The sequence below is a fragment of the Ictidomys tridecemlineatus genome, chromosome 1 (assembly GCF_052094955.1).
Source record: "Ictidomys tridecemlineatus isolate mIctTri1 chromosome 1, mIctTri1.hap1, whole genome shotgun sequence".
NCBI lineage: Eukaryota > Metazoa > Chordata > Mammalia > Rodentia > Sciuridae > Ictidomys > Ictidomys tridecemlineatus.
Window position 1 is genome coordinate 52,338,540 of NC_135477.1, and position 15,992 is coordinate 52,354,531.

The 15,992-nt window shown below is 48.8% G+C and overlaps 1 protein-coding gene across 2 annotated transcripts in view; it reads right to left on the bottom strand.

Moving 5' to 3' along the window:
- Positions 1 to 15,992, bottom strand: part of Hk1 (hexokinase 1) — a 95,908-nt gene that overhangs the window by 52,162 nt on the left and 27,754 nt on the right. For both annotated transcript variants that reach the window (XM_040273244.2, XM_005325959.5), the window contains one exon: positions 761 to 923. In XM_040273244.2, coding sequence (XP_040129178.1) covers positions 761 to 923 — 163 coding nt within the window. The remainder of the gene's footprint in view (positions 1 to 760; positions 924 to 15,992) is intronic.

The window sequence follows — 15,992 nt, forward strand, 5'->3', positions numbered from 1 at the left end:
CCAAGGCTCAGAACCCACCTCTGCAAACCAACCACTGAGGACTGGCTGAACAGACAATCCACAGAGCAGACCAGAGCCGAGGGAGGGGCTGACGTCATCCTCTGGGAAGGGGCACTGACAATCCTCAGGGCACCCCTCAGCAGCATGAGCCACAGGGACGCAGACTAAGAGGATAACTTTGTTTTTCAATTCTGTATCCCTTCTTCATTTCTCTACATTGAGGCTGCCTGGATTCAGCATCTAGGGGATGAGTTCAAAGGCAAACTCGAATCCCCCCTTGGGTCCGAGACCCACCTGGCCACCAGGACTGCTACTTATCTGGGGCTCCACAGGGAGGGAGGTGGGCTTGGTGCCCTGACGGAGAGATTCTCCTAAAACGAACCTTTGTTTTTTCTGGAGACATAAAAGCAACCCACAGAGCTTTCCACCAAATCCAAAACACGACATTTTCAAAGCATCACAAGCCACCACACCAACAGACCAATGAGGGAAGGTCAGCCTTGTCCAACGTGGTGACCCCAGTGCCTGGCACATGGTAAATGCTCAGTAGACATAGGAGGACAGACAGACAGATGGCTGGGTCAACCAATCAATCAGTCAATCGATGGCTGGACTGACCAGTGGATGGGCAGATGGGAGAACAGATGACGGGCAGGTGAATGAGTGAATGAATGAATGAATGAACGAACTCATAGAGGTGGGAGGACGGTTCCAGAGAACCTTCAGCCCTCAGAGCCAATTCTCCGGGTGAGAGACTCACCTGAACCATCAGGAATGGACCTTACAAAGGTTGGCAACATCTTGACCGTGGCTGTTGGATTAAAATCCCGGGAGAGGCCATTCTTCATTTCCTTCCTGAAGCGTGTCATGATATCTATCAGAGTTTCATCGGAGAGCCGCATGGTATAGAGATACTTATCAATCTGGGGGAGGAGAGAGGGAAGGAGAGTGAGGCTGCGGCTGTGGAAGGTCCTATCAACTCCAGCCTCGCTGGAGGACAGGGCAGGGAGAGGAACCTGTGGACCCGAGACCATCCAGCTCCTGCAGGCACGTCACACAACACGAGGCCACTCAGCTGCCATCAACCGTACCTCCCAGAGCAGGCTTGCAAGTGTTCCGGGCCCCCGTTCCTCACCGCAAAATGAACTAGACAATTCCACCGTCTTTTCCAGCCCTTGAATATGACATAGAAACTGCCCGTCAGTCCCCCAGGACACCACGGAGGCGAGTCTCCTCCCACGTAAGGAACACCTCGAGTCTCTTCCCACTGTGAGAGGTGGCTGGCTCCTCAAGGACAGCAGTGCCACAGAGGTCAAGAACAAGGGTTCCAGAGTCAGCCACCTGGATTCAAGTCCCAATTCTCTTACTTAAAAGTTGTGTGAATTTCCGTTTCTTCGACTGAAAACCTAAGATAATAAATAGAGCCTAACTCATGGGGTTTGGTAAGATCAGATGAGACACAGAGGCACTTGGAATACAGTAAGTGCTCACTAAACATCAGCGACTATCGTTATCCTGAGACACTTGTACTGGTGGGTTTCCTTGGGTATGACATCTAGGAAGAAAAATGATAGCCAAGGGACTAGGGCCTTCCGAGAACATGGGGTGACAGGTCCAGAGCACAAAGACCTTAACCCCACTCTCAGAATATATGGAGACAGCCCCCATGACCATGTGCTAGGGCCAATAGGCCCATACCTCCAAGCAGACACCCCTACACCCTTCCACAGGGCTGACCCAACCTGCTCCTCTTCCTGGGTCCCCCATTCTCCTCTTAACCTCAGGGCCCTGGCTGTCACTGGCTGTGCTTCCTTCATAGTATCTTCCCACTTACTCTCTCGGGAAGTGTTTAATGGGAGGGGGCTGGGTGTGGCAAGGTGGGGGAGTGCTTGCTTGGCATGCATGAGGTCCTGGGCTCCCTAGCACTCCCCAGAGAAGCACTTACTGGGTACCTGCTATTCAACACGGATCAAGCAGACATGTACGGAGGTCACTGGTCAAACTGTCAAGAGCTAAATCTGGCAGGGCCTGAGGAGCCGTATAAACAAATTCAGACTAGATCCCAAGCAGGGCGAGCCCGGGCACGTCTTTGATGAGAACCCAATGACAAGATGATGCTCCTGAGAGATGGAGGGGTCTCCAGATGGACAAAGGCTGAGCAGGAGCAAGACCCTGCAAAAAGACACACTGCCACTCAAGGCTGCAGGCACTGTCACTCCCACACTCCTGGGGCTACCTCAGGACTGTGGGATCACGCCCATCTCCCCTGACACCCTGTGAGCTCCCCAGGAACAGCCCTTTGTAATCCCCACCCCCAACTGCCTGGCCCAGAAGGGGAACTCACACTCTGGCTGCAGGAACAATACTGTATAATTATGTTTACTTGTCAAGTGCTTTCACATCCAGTATGTCATCTAACTTTCAAAATGACCCTGTCAGGCAGAAGTTCCTAAGCCCCGTTTTATAGATGCAGAAACCGAGGCTCCAAAACGCTAAGGAATTGGTTCAAAGCACACAGCCAGGGCAGCGAGGTCCCGCTCCTACTCTGCGAAGTGTTGACCTAAGAAGAGATCTGGGGTTTTCTAGCCAGATGGGGAGAAGTTTCTAGAAAAGGCAGAGCTCTCCTTAGCTCCACAGCCACCTGCCTCCCCACTCAAGGCGCAGTTCAGCACACAGAGGAACACTGACATTGTGAGACAGCTAAGTCCCACCCTACAGGGCCTAGAAGCCCCAGGGAAAAAGCACAATGGGACTCTGCTCATGCACCAGCTGTCATGGCGGCAGGAAGCCCCATCTGCTCAGGTGCACGCATCATCACAAGCCCCTCAAGCCAGGCAACTCCTGGTGCAGGGCTCGGCAGATGCGTGCCCTGTTATATGGCCCAGAAGCATCAGTACAAGTCAAGGCACACTGCAGAAAACTCCCAGAAGCACCAGCTCCACACTGAACACCCACCCTGCCTGGCCACCCCCATGCACATGGGAATGGGTGGTGGGTGGAGGGAGGGAGGGAGGAGTCAAGGGATCACTCCAGCACATTTGCTCCAGGGCTCTGTAAGAACCCCAGTGGGAAGGGGCCAAGGGCTTGGGGGCTTTGTCCACGGCCCTTGCAGTTTTCCTATTTCTATTGTCTCTACAGATCTCCAGATGTTTTCTTTTCCTCTGCCCCCCCCCACATACACACTCACTCACATTTCCACCATTCTGTCCCTCCCCTTAGAATGCCGCTCATGCCAAGTTCAGTAATACCAGCAGCTCCCTGAGGCAGGAGGATCACGAGTTCAAAGTCAGCCTCAGCAACTTAGCAAGGCCCTAAGCAACTCAGCGAGACCCTGACTCTAAGTAAAATACAAAAAGGGCTGGGTGTGGCTCAGTGGTTAAGTCCCTCTGGGTTCAATCCCAGGTACAAAAAAAATATGTATACATAAAATTTCTTGTGGACTAAGAGGCCTTAAAGCTCTCAGCAGCTCCCCGGCTCTCAGGCAGAGGAGGCATCGGCAGAGGGGCTGTGTTCTCTCTGCCAGGTCCCTGGCCCAGAGCCGTGCAGCCAAGAACCCACCAGCCCGCCCTGGGCTCCACTCACACACACTGCGGTGCCAACCCCAGCCCCAGCTCCTGTCCCTAGAGAATGTGCACAAGAAACAAATTCAAGACTGGACATGCCCAGGCGAGCTGGCTGGTGGTGGCAGGCGTGCCAATAACCCCTGGCAACCAGGCATTGTCACCTCCAGGAAAGGGGCACGGCCATGGAAAATTTCACTCCTTCTCGGCCATTGTTGTGTGAGGATCAAGGAGGCAGAGCAACAGGCTTGACTGAAGCTGCTCAGCACAAGTTTCTCAAATAAACTTATGGGACTAGGCATTGAACCCTGGGGTGTTTAACCACGGGGTCTTATCCCCAGCTCTATTTTGTTTTTTGTTTTTTTAAGTGCATAATGTGTTGCTGAGTCCACCCCAGGTGCAGATATATTTCTTATGTGGTGCTGGGGATTGAACCCAGGGCCTGGTGCATGCTAGGCAAGTCCTCTACCAACTGAGCTATATCCCCAGCCCCTGAAGCTGGCTTTAAACTCAGCATCCTCCTGCCTCAGCCTCCTGAGCCACTGGAATTACAGGTGTGCGCCACCACGCCTGGCTCCATTGAACTTTCTGAGCAAAACATTCACTTGCAAAGGAAGCCGGGGAGCCAGAGAAGGGTTAAACAGGCTGCTGGCTCGTGGGCAGAGCGGATGTTTCAACATCAGCTTCACTTCCCTTTCCAAGGAGACGGAGCCAGGCGAGAGCAGGTCCTACTACCATTCATAACCACTCTAAGGCGCAGAGCCTCTGTGGCTCCCACTCTAGACTGTCACACGCTCTACCCCGTTTGAACTTCATAGAAAGAGATGAAAAGAGCTCACAGATGCCAAGTGCCAGACAAGAAGCAGGTATCTGAATGTGCTAGTTCCTTTACTCCTGTCACTAGGATCGGTGAGAACGGCATTATCGCCATTTCAGAGAGGAAACTGAAATCCATGAGTCATGCTCAGTCACATGGTTTTTAAGTAGCAGCAGGGTCCAGATTCCAGGTCTTGTAACCCCTCTCTGGGGCTTCTCCTTGAGCATTTCCACTCTTTCCCACGTGATGGAAAGAATGGTGCGAGGGGTGGGGAGGGGTAAACAAAAATAGCTGGGTTCAAATCCAGGACCTGCCACTTATCAGCTGTGTGATTTGGGACAAGTTAGTTTCTCAACCTCTCTGAGTCTTACCTTCCTCACTTTTAAGATAGAGATAATAATAACTCTACCTACGACCTTAGTAATGTGCCTAGAGCAAAATAAGCATTGATATCATTTTCTTACTCACCCCTGGGCCACATAATCATATGTTCCCAATGTCTTTTACATAAATGCCTTTAAAATGCATCTATTACAAATGCTATTGACCCATTTCTGTAGAAGAGAAAACTATAGTTAGGTGCCTGAAGCATGGCAAGTGGAAGATTCTGGCAAAATTCCTCTGAAACATTTGCACTGATTTCTTGTTTTTTTAATAAACAATTAAGGTAATATACTTATTTTAATATTCAAATGCACATCGATGCATAAAAGAGAGAAGGATGGATTTCCCCCCAAGTCCCCCCAGGTATACGTCCCTGTCAAAAGAGCTTTGTGGTGGGACCAGTTTCCCAGCTAAACACTCACACATACACATATGAGTTTTTAAATTCTGTTTTACAAAACTAGAATCACATCACAAACACCTGCTCCTTAACTCCACCTTCCTACTTCCTCTGCAACGGCCTCTAAGGCTTGCACTAAGAGTCACATTTAAGATTTCCTCAAGACGCCGCCTGCCTGGCTGTCAGGACAGAGATGGGACAATGCAGACACTTGCATTTGGCTTCTGGCTGTGCCATCTAGGCAGCACCTGGGTCTTCTCAGGGTCTGTGGGTGTGTCCGGGACCTGATCTAGAGAGGCCTCTACTCTGCACAGCACTTCCACCTACCGGTCCTTCCCGTCCTATCTGGAGAAGCAAGGCAGGCACGGTCACTTCCAAGGAGGTCACAGAGGTTGCTCAGTTGGCAGAGGTGACCTGCTGGTTGGTGAGAGAACTGGGGCAGACACCAAGGTCCCCAATTCCTGGTCCTGTGCTCCTTCCTCCAAGCCCAGGGAGAAGCAGGCTGGGGGCTTCCTGGAGCAGCGAGACACAGGCACGTGAGAGGCATTAGTGCCACAGCTCCAGGCTCCGGTGCCACACAGAAAGCACACAGGAGGGCTCGTTCAGCCTCCAGTTGGGATCAGGCTGCCTGCCTGATCCTGTCCCCCTTCAGACAACCTTGGGAAGGAAGCTGAGCCCCGACCCGCAGGCCCTCCACTGTGGATGGTGTCGCCCAGGGCCTCTGGACTCTTCTTCCTGCCTGCACGGGGCTCCTCCAGCTACCCAGGCGCACCTCACTGCTGCGGTGGCAGCCAGGGACACTAGTTTCTGTCTTGCTCTTGGTCGCCAGTCTCTGAGCAGGGAAGAGATGGCCACAGGGGAGGTATCCTGGGCAGCAACCAGCAACTCCCAGGAGTTGATGTGCCGCCCAGGAGTTGGTGTGCGCCCAGGGCCCCGACACTGATTCCTCACCCTCATGGTCTCTCCTCACAGAGCCACGCTCCAACGGCCTGCCTGACCTTCCTTCCCCTCAAAGCCCCTCCACACTCACCTTCTGCACAGCAGCTGCCATAATCCACCCCGCCCCACACTGTGCGCTCCTCTCCTCAGCATCCCCTCGGCCTTAGGTGCCCACCATGGAGGAGTTGGTGGGCCCCAGTGGACACACTGTGGTGTGTGTCTTTCTTGGGTGCTGCAGGGACACATGCATGGCTCGGGCGTCTGCTAAACCACGAGTGTTGGGTGCAGGGGCCACGCCTCCTGAGCCCTTTGAGTGCCCCCAAGTCCTGAGGATGGGGCCACGTGGTGCTCCTTGGCTGAGCTGGGTGGCTCCTCTTCTGGGTGGGAGGGAGACCTCTGGGACGCCTAGCCCAGGAAGGTCTCAGAGGGCTTGCTGGCTCAGATAAGGCCTAAGGACTCCTCTTCCCCAAACGGCCCAGCCCTTACCCCCAACACCAGGCCCTCTCTGGGGTGCAGCAAGTCCGGCACCTTCCTGGAACCCCTTCCTTCCTCTCAAAGCATCCCCCTTGCTGGCGGAGGCCCAGAAGAACAGGAGGGGCCCTAAAGATAATCAGGATTCTCATGTCCATATTTGAGCTGGTAGGACACTGCTAAATTATCTGCAGGTCCCCTAAGGAAGTGTTCTTGGGGAAATAAATTCCACTGCAGAGGCGCCTCAGTGAAAGACCCAGGACAAACAGCACCAAAGCAAAAAAAAAAAAAAAAAAAAAAGACCCTTAGGCACTCGCCTGCCATGCCAAGGTGGCTCTTCTCACGGCTCCTCTCCCAGGTGAGGCATACCTATATCATACTGCCCGTGCATCTCGACTGTTCCCTTTCAAAGACTGTGGACTAGCCCCCCAACCCCCACAGCCCCCGTCCTGTTCATGCAACTGTTCACACACAAACCCTTGGGGGGAACGCAAGATCCCCATTCCCAATGAGGACACTGTGGCTCTAGGAATGAGAATGTGGCCAGGCCCACACTGGGCATGTCACCCTGCGCTGGTGCAAACCTGCACAGCTTCTAAGCTGGCCATGAGTGATCTCGTTTTACATAAGAGGAACCTCAGCTTTCACAGTTAAGCAGAACTGTCCCGAGTACAGAGCCACTGGGCAGCACAGGCCTAAGCCGACCGTGTTCCTTGCCTTATTTCTCAGACTCCTCTTGCCAATAAGGCCCCGAGGTCAGCCCCAAGGTCCTCCAGGTGACCTTGGCACCCATTAATATGAGCTTCCAGGCAGGTGAGAGTGGCCATGCCCCAGCTCAGGAAGAGAACAAAGCTGTCACACTGAACCAGCTAAAAATACCAGAGGCTGCCATGCGTCAAGGGGAAGCAGCAGCCCTGGAATGTGGCAGGGCAGGAACCGCAGGCTTCATTCTCAGCCTCCCGTGTAGAAGCTTGGGAGGAGGCCGGCCTCCAGATTCACAATTCCAATATCCCAGGCCCTCCCAGCAAAAGGAGAAGGACATCAGAAGTGCGGACAGGCCTACCTTCACTAGGAGAAAACCAGACCCTCGTGCTGAGGGTCCCAGGTACTACAGTGGTGGGTGTGGACCAGGCCCAAGTTCAAAGCCCGTGGGCCTCGTTCAGCTGCACTGCGTCCATGACCCTGGGCAAGTGTCAAACATGGGTATTTCTCCTCCTGCCTTCACATGTAGCGGACACACCAACTCCAGAGCACTTTGGGTTCCTCAGAATGCAGGCAACATGCTTCCAGGGTGGCATCTGATCGGCCCATTCGACCAGGAAGCATGGACATGCAGAGGGCCCGTGAGCTCTCACACACAGAAGCAGAGGCACAATGGCACCCAGGACCCTTGCCTAGGCTCAGGGCTCTGGTTATCCAGAGAGCTGCCATCCCCCACCTGGCTGCGCAAGGTGCCTTCAGGTATGTTCTGAGTGAGTGACAGCAACACCCAGCACAGCTCTGTACACTTTCTAAGCACTTCCATGTCCATTCTCTAATTGGATAAGTGGGTAGATAACAATGTAGTAATCATTATCCCATTTGACAGATAAGGAAACAGAGGCCCACAGAGTTTGATGACCACCTAACAACACCTCCTCAAGCTGGAGGGGTCCTTTTGAGATCATGGATTCCAGCCTCCTTACAGATGAGGAAACTGAGGATCAAAGACCCTTAGGAACCCACTGCTGTAAATGCAGAGTGCTGGGCTAGCGAAGTAGCTTGGTAGTAGAGCACTTGCCCAGTACAAACGAGGCTGAGTTCGATCCCCAGAACTGCAAAAATAAATAAATAGAATAAAAAATAGAGAGTGTCTATATCAAGTTCACTGTCTAGCAGAGTCCTGTCCAACAGAATATAAATGAAGCACATAGGGTAATTTTTAATTTCCTAGCGGCCAAAATACGATTCAACATGCAATCAATACTTAAAAATCATCAATGGCTATTATATATTCTTTTGGTCACATTGAGTTCTGGAAAACCTGCGTGAATTTCACACTCAACAGTGCATGTCAAATCGGACTTGGCACATTTCAAATGATTAACAGCCACATGGGGCAGGTGGCCACTGCGCTGGCCAGCACGGTTGTGGCATTTCAGATACATCTCCGCTGTGGTGGCCTTGGGTGACAGTTTCTCCTGCGAAGTCACTGTAATGCAGAATATGGTGCAGGGGGAAAGAGACATCTCTCCTTCCCATGTTAGCTCATGGCTGAGGTCATTAGAACAAAAGACAGACTAACAAGACAAAAGCACACAATAAAGTTTTATATAACATAGGATCCTTAATAAGGACAGGAAGACCCCAAGAAACAGGTGAACCGGTGCAGTTTTTATGCCAGGTCTGGTGAAGATAAGGACCACTGTGGAGAAATATAATTGCTCAAAGGGGGTCTGATCCGTTGGTAATGAACTGGGGGTGATTAGCAACACTGCCTGTCCAGATTCTGTCTGGTGTCCCTGTTTCTTCAGAGGTGGGGGGAGGGGCTCCTTTCCTCCAGATCTTAAAAGAAGCTGTGTCTTAAGACTTCAGGGGAAAGTCAGAAAAAAAAAAAAAATCCTTCCTGGGTTTTATGACCTGCCTCGGGGGACAAGGGCGGGGCAAGGTGGTAGTGACTTTCTGGCTTCTGCTGTCTTTCCGAATGCCAGCGGGTCATATTTTGGGGTATCGTGCCATAAATCCCATCGATGGCTTTGAGACTCTGAAGCCCTGGACCATAGTTCTAGCTCTCCCTGCACAGTGACAGCTGCCCACTTGTATCAAGGAGGCACACTGCGGTCTGACCGCCGAGATCACGTCAACACCACTTTCTAAGCCTCACCTGTGCCCTGTGTAAGAGGCAGGAAAAAAATACCTACATCCAAGGTCACTGGAAGGATTCAACCAGATCAAACATCTTACTAAATCAAGCATTTTGTAAATGGAACAGACCTGAGCAAAGGTGACGATGTGGTATCCATCACAGCAGTGGCCTGGGTCTCCTCCACTTACCATGCCCACTCAGACAGGGTCCTGGAAGGCACCAGGATCCATCAGAGAGATGAGGTCTCCAGCCAAGGCAGGCCCCACGTGTCAATCAATGGGTGAGGCCACTAATTATTGACAGCATGGCCAGTGAGGCTGACAGTGGGGACTGGGTTAAGCATTGTCCTCTCTGGGGGTCCTCTTTCAAATGTAAGCAAGGATAAGAGAAAGGGGACAAACGAAAAGGGCACAAGAAGAAATCTGAAAAACAGCAAATCCCTTCCATCTCACTGTAAATGACCTAAAATATCCCACCTTCCCAAGTGGAGAGGACCACCAACACAGCCACAGGGCAGAGGGACGGAGCTGGTGCTGGGAAGGAGCAGGGCTCCTGCATGACCCTGAGCCAGCTCTGCCTGTCCCTGCCCAGTCTTTCCCCCTTTGGATATCTCCCTAAACTGCAAGAGTTAAGTGTAACGTGATGGAAAGAATGTGGGTTTCTGAGTCAGGGGGGTGGCAGGAGCAGTCTGGTCGCTGTCGCTGTGAACTGTGATCAACAACAGGGCACGCCACCCCTTGGGGGCCTGGGTTTCCTCAGTTCTAAATGGAGATGATGCTTTCGTCATGAGGGTGAAATGCAGGACTCTCTGGGAATTCCACTCCCACACATCTACTCAGGAGACAGGGACGCACGTCCACATGAAAAACACACACACAAATGTTCACCGTAGCAGGACTTGGAAAGCTGAGGGATGAAACCATCCACACGTCCATCAACGGACCACGACAGGACAAGTGAAATGTGCCATGTGGCCACGGTGGAGTACTGAAGCACCGACACACGCACAGGTGGCTGCACCTTGAACATTGTGGGCCCAGGGAAAGGAGCCAGACACGAAAGGCCACATTTTGTACAATTCCATTTATACAAAACGTCCAGAAGAGGCAACGCACAAAAAAAGAAAGCAGATCAGTGGATGCCAGGAGCTGGGGGAGGGAGGAATGGGGAAGACTACTAATGGGTACAGGATTCGTTTTTTGGGGGTGATGAAAACATTATGGAACTAGACGGTTGCACTAAACTTGCAAATGTGTTAGAAACCACTTGACCGCACACTTTAAGATGGGAAATTTCGTTTCATGTGACTTACAGACCCACTGAAAATAAAGTAGAAGCCAGTTGCACGTGCCTGTCATCCTAGCAGCTCAGGGAGCTGAGGCAGGATCGCAAGTTCAAAGCCAGCCTCAGCAACTTACCCAGGCCCTAAAATAAAGTATGAAAAAGTACTGCGGAGCCGAGAGTAGAGGCACACGCCTGTAATCCCAGCAGCTCAGGAGGCTGAATCAGGAGGATCATGAATTCAAAGCCAGCTTCAGCAATGGTGAGGTGCTTAGCAACTCAGTGAGACGCTGTCTCTAATACAACACAAAACTGGGCTGCGGATGTGGCTCAGTGGTTGTGACCCTGAGTTCAATACCCTGTAGGGATTAGACAAGCTAATGCTCATAATGCCTTTAGCAGGATACATGGCAGTAAATATGACAGATCTTACAGGTTGGCCTCGATTATTATTCATTATTACTAATGATTAAACAAGAGTCCCAATAAGAAAAAGAAAAGGCACACAGTAGGCATGCAATCCCCACTGCCTGTTAGATCCCCGGCAGGTCTCGGCACCAGGAGCTCCAAATGGGAATGGGCATGGACTCCAGGTGAATCTTCGAGGGTGTTTTCTGTCTGCACAAGGACAGCTCAGCTTCTGTTTGCAAACGTGCAGACTTCACGTTTCAGTTTTCTCGGCCACAGGGAGGGGGTGGGGAGTACAGCCACCCTCTCCTTTTACGGAAGATAGCCTGAGAAAGGCTGTTGGCTTAGGTTTTCTCTGAACAGAGCTGGGTACATTTAAGGGACAGATAAGCCCTCTCTGCCTAGGATCCATCCACCCAGGAAGAGAGAGAGCGCAGAAGCGAAAGTGTATGAGTGCATTTAATTCCCAGAAAAGTCTAAAGGCTCCACCCTAGAATGCAAGGGGCTACAGAGAGCTGTCCCCAGCCCTCCTTGGCAGCTACCCCCAGCCAAAACTGTACAAATGGTTCAGCTGCAGCCAGCAGTCGAACACAAGGCTCACAATGAGAGCTGTCAACCTCACTCTGAAAAACTCTGCAACAAGAGCCATTTGATAAGGTGAATTAGGAAATGGGCTAATTTTAAACTGAGCTCCAATGCCTGCGATGTGAATGGAAATTACTAAGGAAGGAAACAGACTTGAAAACTTATAAATCTGTGAAGATTTGACCTTACAAAAGGTTGGCATGCACAGTGGCAACCTACAAACACCTCTGATGGCAGCGTGATAAGGTATGGCCACCAAGGATGACAATTTGGCAAAGTCTTACAGATGGCAAGGTGCATATACCCTAGGACCTAGTAACTCTGGTCCAAGGTAGACACGCAGCTTACAGCATGCCGCTTAGAGCCTAGAGAAATGTGCGCCAGTGCCAAAGGAGTCGTTTCAAAGAAAGTTCAGAGATAAAGTTATTCTGAAAAATTAGGAACCCGAGTTCCCATCAAAAGAAGAATGCAGGGGCTGGGGATGTGGCTCAAGCGGTAGCGCGCTCGCCTGGCATGCGTGCAGCCCGGGTTCGATCCTCAGCACCACATACAAACAAAGATGTTATGTCCACCGAAAACTAAGAAATAAATATTAAAATTCTCTCTCTAAAAAAAAAAAAAAAAGAAGAAGAAGAAGAAGAATGCATAAGGACAAGATACATAGCTCAGTTGGTAGAGTGCCTGCCTCACATGCACAAGGCCCTGGGTTCAATCCCCAACACCACCCAAAAAAAAAAAGAAAAAGAAGAAGAAGAACGCATAAATTAACTGTGGAGTATGTACACAATGTAAGAGCACACAGCAGTTTAAATTAATAAGAGTTAATGAGGTTGAACATGAAAAAGTCTCAAAAATAGAGATTGAAAGTAAGTTGGGAAAAGGAGACATACAGTATATCACCAATTGTAAAACTTTTACATGACACTAAGCAATACAACATGCAGCCAGAAGTGGTGGCACATGCCTATGATCCCAGCAGCTTAGGAGGCTGAAGCAGAAGGATCATGAGTTCAAGGGCAGTCTCAGCAATTTAGCAAGGACCTCAGCAACTCAGCGAGATCCTGCCTCAAAATAAAATATACAAAAGGGCTGGGGATGTGGTTTAGTGGTTAATGCTCCTGGGTTCAATACTAGGTACAAAAAAAAAAAAATGCTTGAACACATTCAGGATAGCATCATTTAAAATGGTTAAGCCCAACCATTTGACCCAGGTATCCCACTCCTCGGACTATACCCAAAGAACTTAAAAACAGCACACTACAGGGACACAGCCACATGAATGTTTATAGCAGCACAATTCACAATAGCTAAACATGGAACCAACCTAGGTGCCCTTCAGAAAGAATAATGGATAAAGAAAATGTGGTATATATACACAATGGAATATTACTCAGCAATAAAAGGAATAAAATCATGGCATTTGCAGATAAATGGATGGAGTTGGAGAAGATAATGCTAAGTGAAGTTAGCCAATCCCCAAAAAAACAAATGCTAAATGTTTTCTTTGCTATAAGGAGGCTGATTCATAGTGGAGTTGGGAGAGGGAACATGGGAGGATTAGATGAACTCTAGATAGGGCAAAGGCAAAGGTTTAGGAGGGGAAGGGAGGGGGCGTGGGGTAAAAAAGATGGTGGAATGAGATGGATATCATTACCCTAAATACATGTATGAAGACATGAATTGGTGTGAATATACTTTTTATACAACCAGAGATATGAAATATTGTGCTCTATATGTGTAATCTGAATTATAATGCATTCTGCTGTCATATAACAAATTAAAATAAAAAATAAATTTAAAAAATCAACAACCAAAAAAAAAAACGGTGAAGCCCATATAAAGCAATACTATATACTGTTCACAGATACATGCATATGCATTGAAAGTATAAAAACATGCATGGAAATAATAAACAAATTCAGTCCAGAGGTCACCTCTAGACAGAAAAGAGAATGGGATCAGAGGTGGGCATGGAAGGGGCATAATGTAATATAATGTGTAATGTAACTATAATTGTGTCAAATTCTGAAAGTGAGCAGGGCATGGTGGTACATGCCTGTAATCCCAGCAGTTCTAGAGGTTGAGGCAAGAGGATCACAAGTTCAAGACCAGCCTAAGCAACTTAGCAAGTGAGGCCCTAAGCAACTTAGTGAGACCCTGTCTCAAAATTAAATTAAATTTAGAAGGCTAGGGATATGTGGTTAAGCAACCCTGGGTTCAATCCAAAAAAAAAAAAAAAATCTCAAAATGAATACTGGTTATACATTTGTTTCATTAACCTCAAGGAGGCTGAAGCAGGAGGATCACAGTTCAAAGCCAGCCTCAGCAACTTAGCGAGACCCTAAGCAACTCAATGAGACCCTGTGTCTAAAAGCATGTTAAAAAAAAAAAAAAAAGGCTGGGAGTATGGCTCAGTGGTTAAGGACCCCTAGGTTCATCCCCAGTGCGTATATATACATACATATTATGTGTATATGTATGTGTGTGTGTATATACATTTTAATGTGCCTCAAATATTTCATAATAAAAAATTAACATTTTATTTCTAGAGGGAGAAAATGAAAATTCAGCTTCCAAGGCAAACTATTAAAGTCAACAAGATGAGTTTTTCTCCCATAGGAAATAGAGGGAGCAAGAAGAGCCCTCTGGATCCCATTCCTGATCCTGATTTTCTTTTGACCTTGGAAAAGTGCTTATCTCCTCTGGGTGGGCCTCCATTCCCTGTTTCTAAGTGGGGAATAAAATATCTGCCCTCTGCCTACTGCCTGTAGCACTCAAGGCAGGTGACAAGGGCACCCAGGGGAAGGAGCAGCCCTACCCAGAGCAGGAATAGCACCTCCTGCCCTGACAGTCTGTCTGCTGGGGGTTGTGAAAGTATGTACACACCAGTACATCTGTATGCTTCAAACATTTGTAATATAATCTTATTTATATGTATACTCGATACCTGACATGACACATAAAAAGTACTTCAGGATGCTCAGAGATAACAAACCATTAAAAAGAGAAAATAAAGGCTGGGGATATAGCTCAGCACAAGGCTCTGGGTTCAATCCCCAGCACCACAAAAAAAATAAAATAAAATAAAAAGAGAAAATAAAACCACATTTTAGTTATCATCCATTTAATGCCACTTTACAAAGTTTCTAAATATAGTATCTGCATTTGTGTTGTTTACCAGAAGTCAATGTTACTTCCAGAAATAAAAATCTATTGCCGGGATATGGCTGAGGCAGGAGGATCACAAGTTCAAAGTCAGCCTCAGCAACTTAGCAAGGCCCTAGGTAATTTAATGAGACCCTGTCTCAAAATTAAAATAAAAGTGGGTGGGGAGCTGGGATTACAGCTCAGTGGTAGAGCTCTTGCCTGGCATGTGTGAGGCACTGGGTTTAATCCTCAGCACCACATAAAATAAATAAAATAAAGGTATAAAAAAAATAATAACATTGGGACTGGGGTTGTGGCTCAGTGGTAGAGCATTCGCCTAGCATGAGCAGGGCCCTGGTTCGATCCCCAGAACCACATATATAAAATAAAGGTATTGTGTCCAACTATAACTAAAAAACAAATTTTTTTAAAAATAATAACATTAAATATATATATATAATGGGCTGGGGATATGGCTCAGTGATTAAGTGATCCTGTTTTAAATCCTCAGTACCCTCCAAAACAAAACAAAACAAAACAAACCTATCAATAAAATTTTTACCTGATTTTCTTTAAGATTAGATATGGCCAAGATAACCCAACATACATTAAGTGGCATCATAAGATCCCACTGATGTGGTTTATTAGGCTGGAGACAGTGGGTACCTGTTCTGCTTCCCCAACCAATGTCCACGCCTCCCCAGGCTAACACATCAGGCCTGGCTTGAAGTAGTTCTTAAGTTAGTGACTTCCTACCCTGGGTCTGACCACCAGCTCACTAGCTGCTCCCACAGCAGACTGTAGCAGTCTGTGCTTTGCACACACCTTAAGATGGCAAATAATTACTCATGCTCCACTTTCACCTCATTTATGGCAGTCACCCCAGGCTAGCACAGAACTCTGCACATAATAAAGGACTCAACCATGTTTCAAAACAATAATTGCAATTATTCCTGGGATCAGATCTGATCCTAAGGGGTCTCAAATCCATGAGGAGGTGCCAGCAGTCTAGCCACCACTGACTCCTCTCTGCATCCAATCTCCCCTGGGGCTTCCTCAGGCATGCTCAGAGCTGGCTCCAGTGGCTAATTCTATCAGCAGGAATCCCTGACTGCAGACACACACACAGTCCCAGTCACGCCCAATCAGTATTTT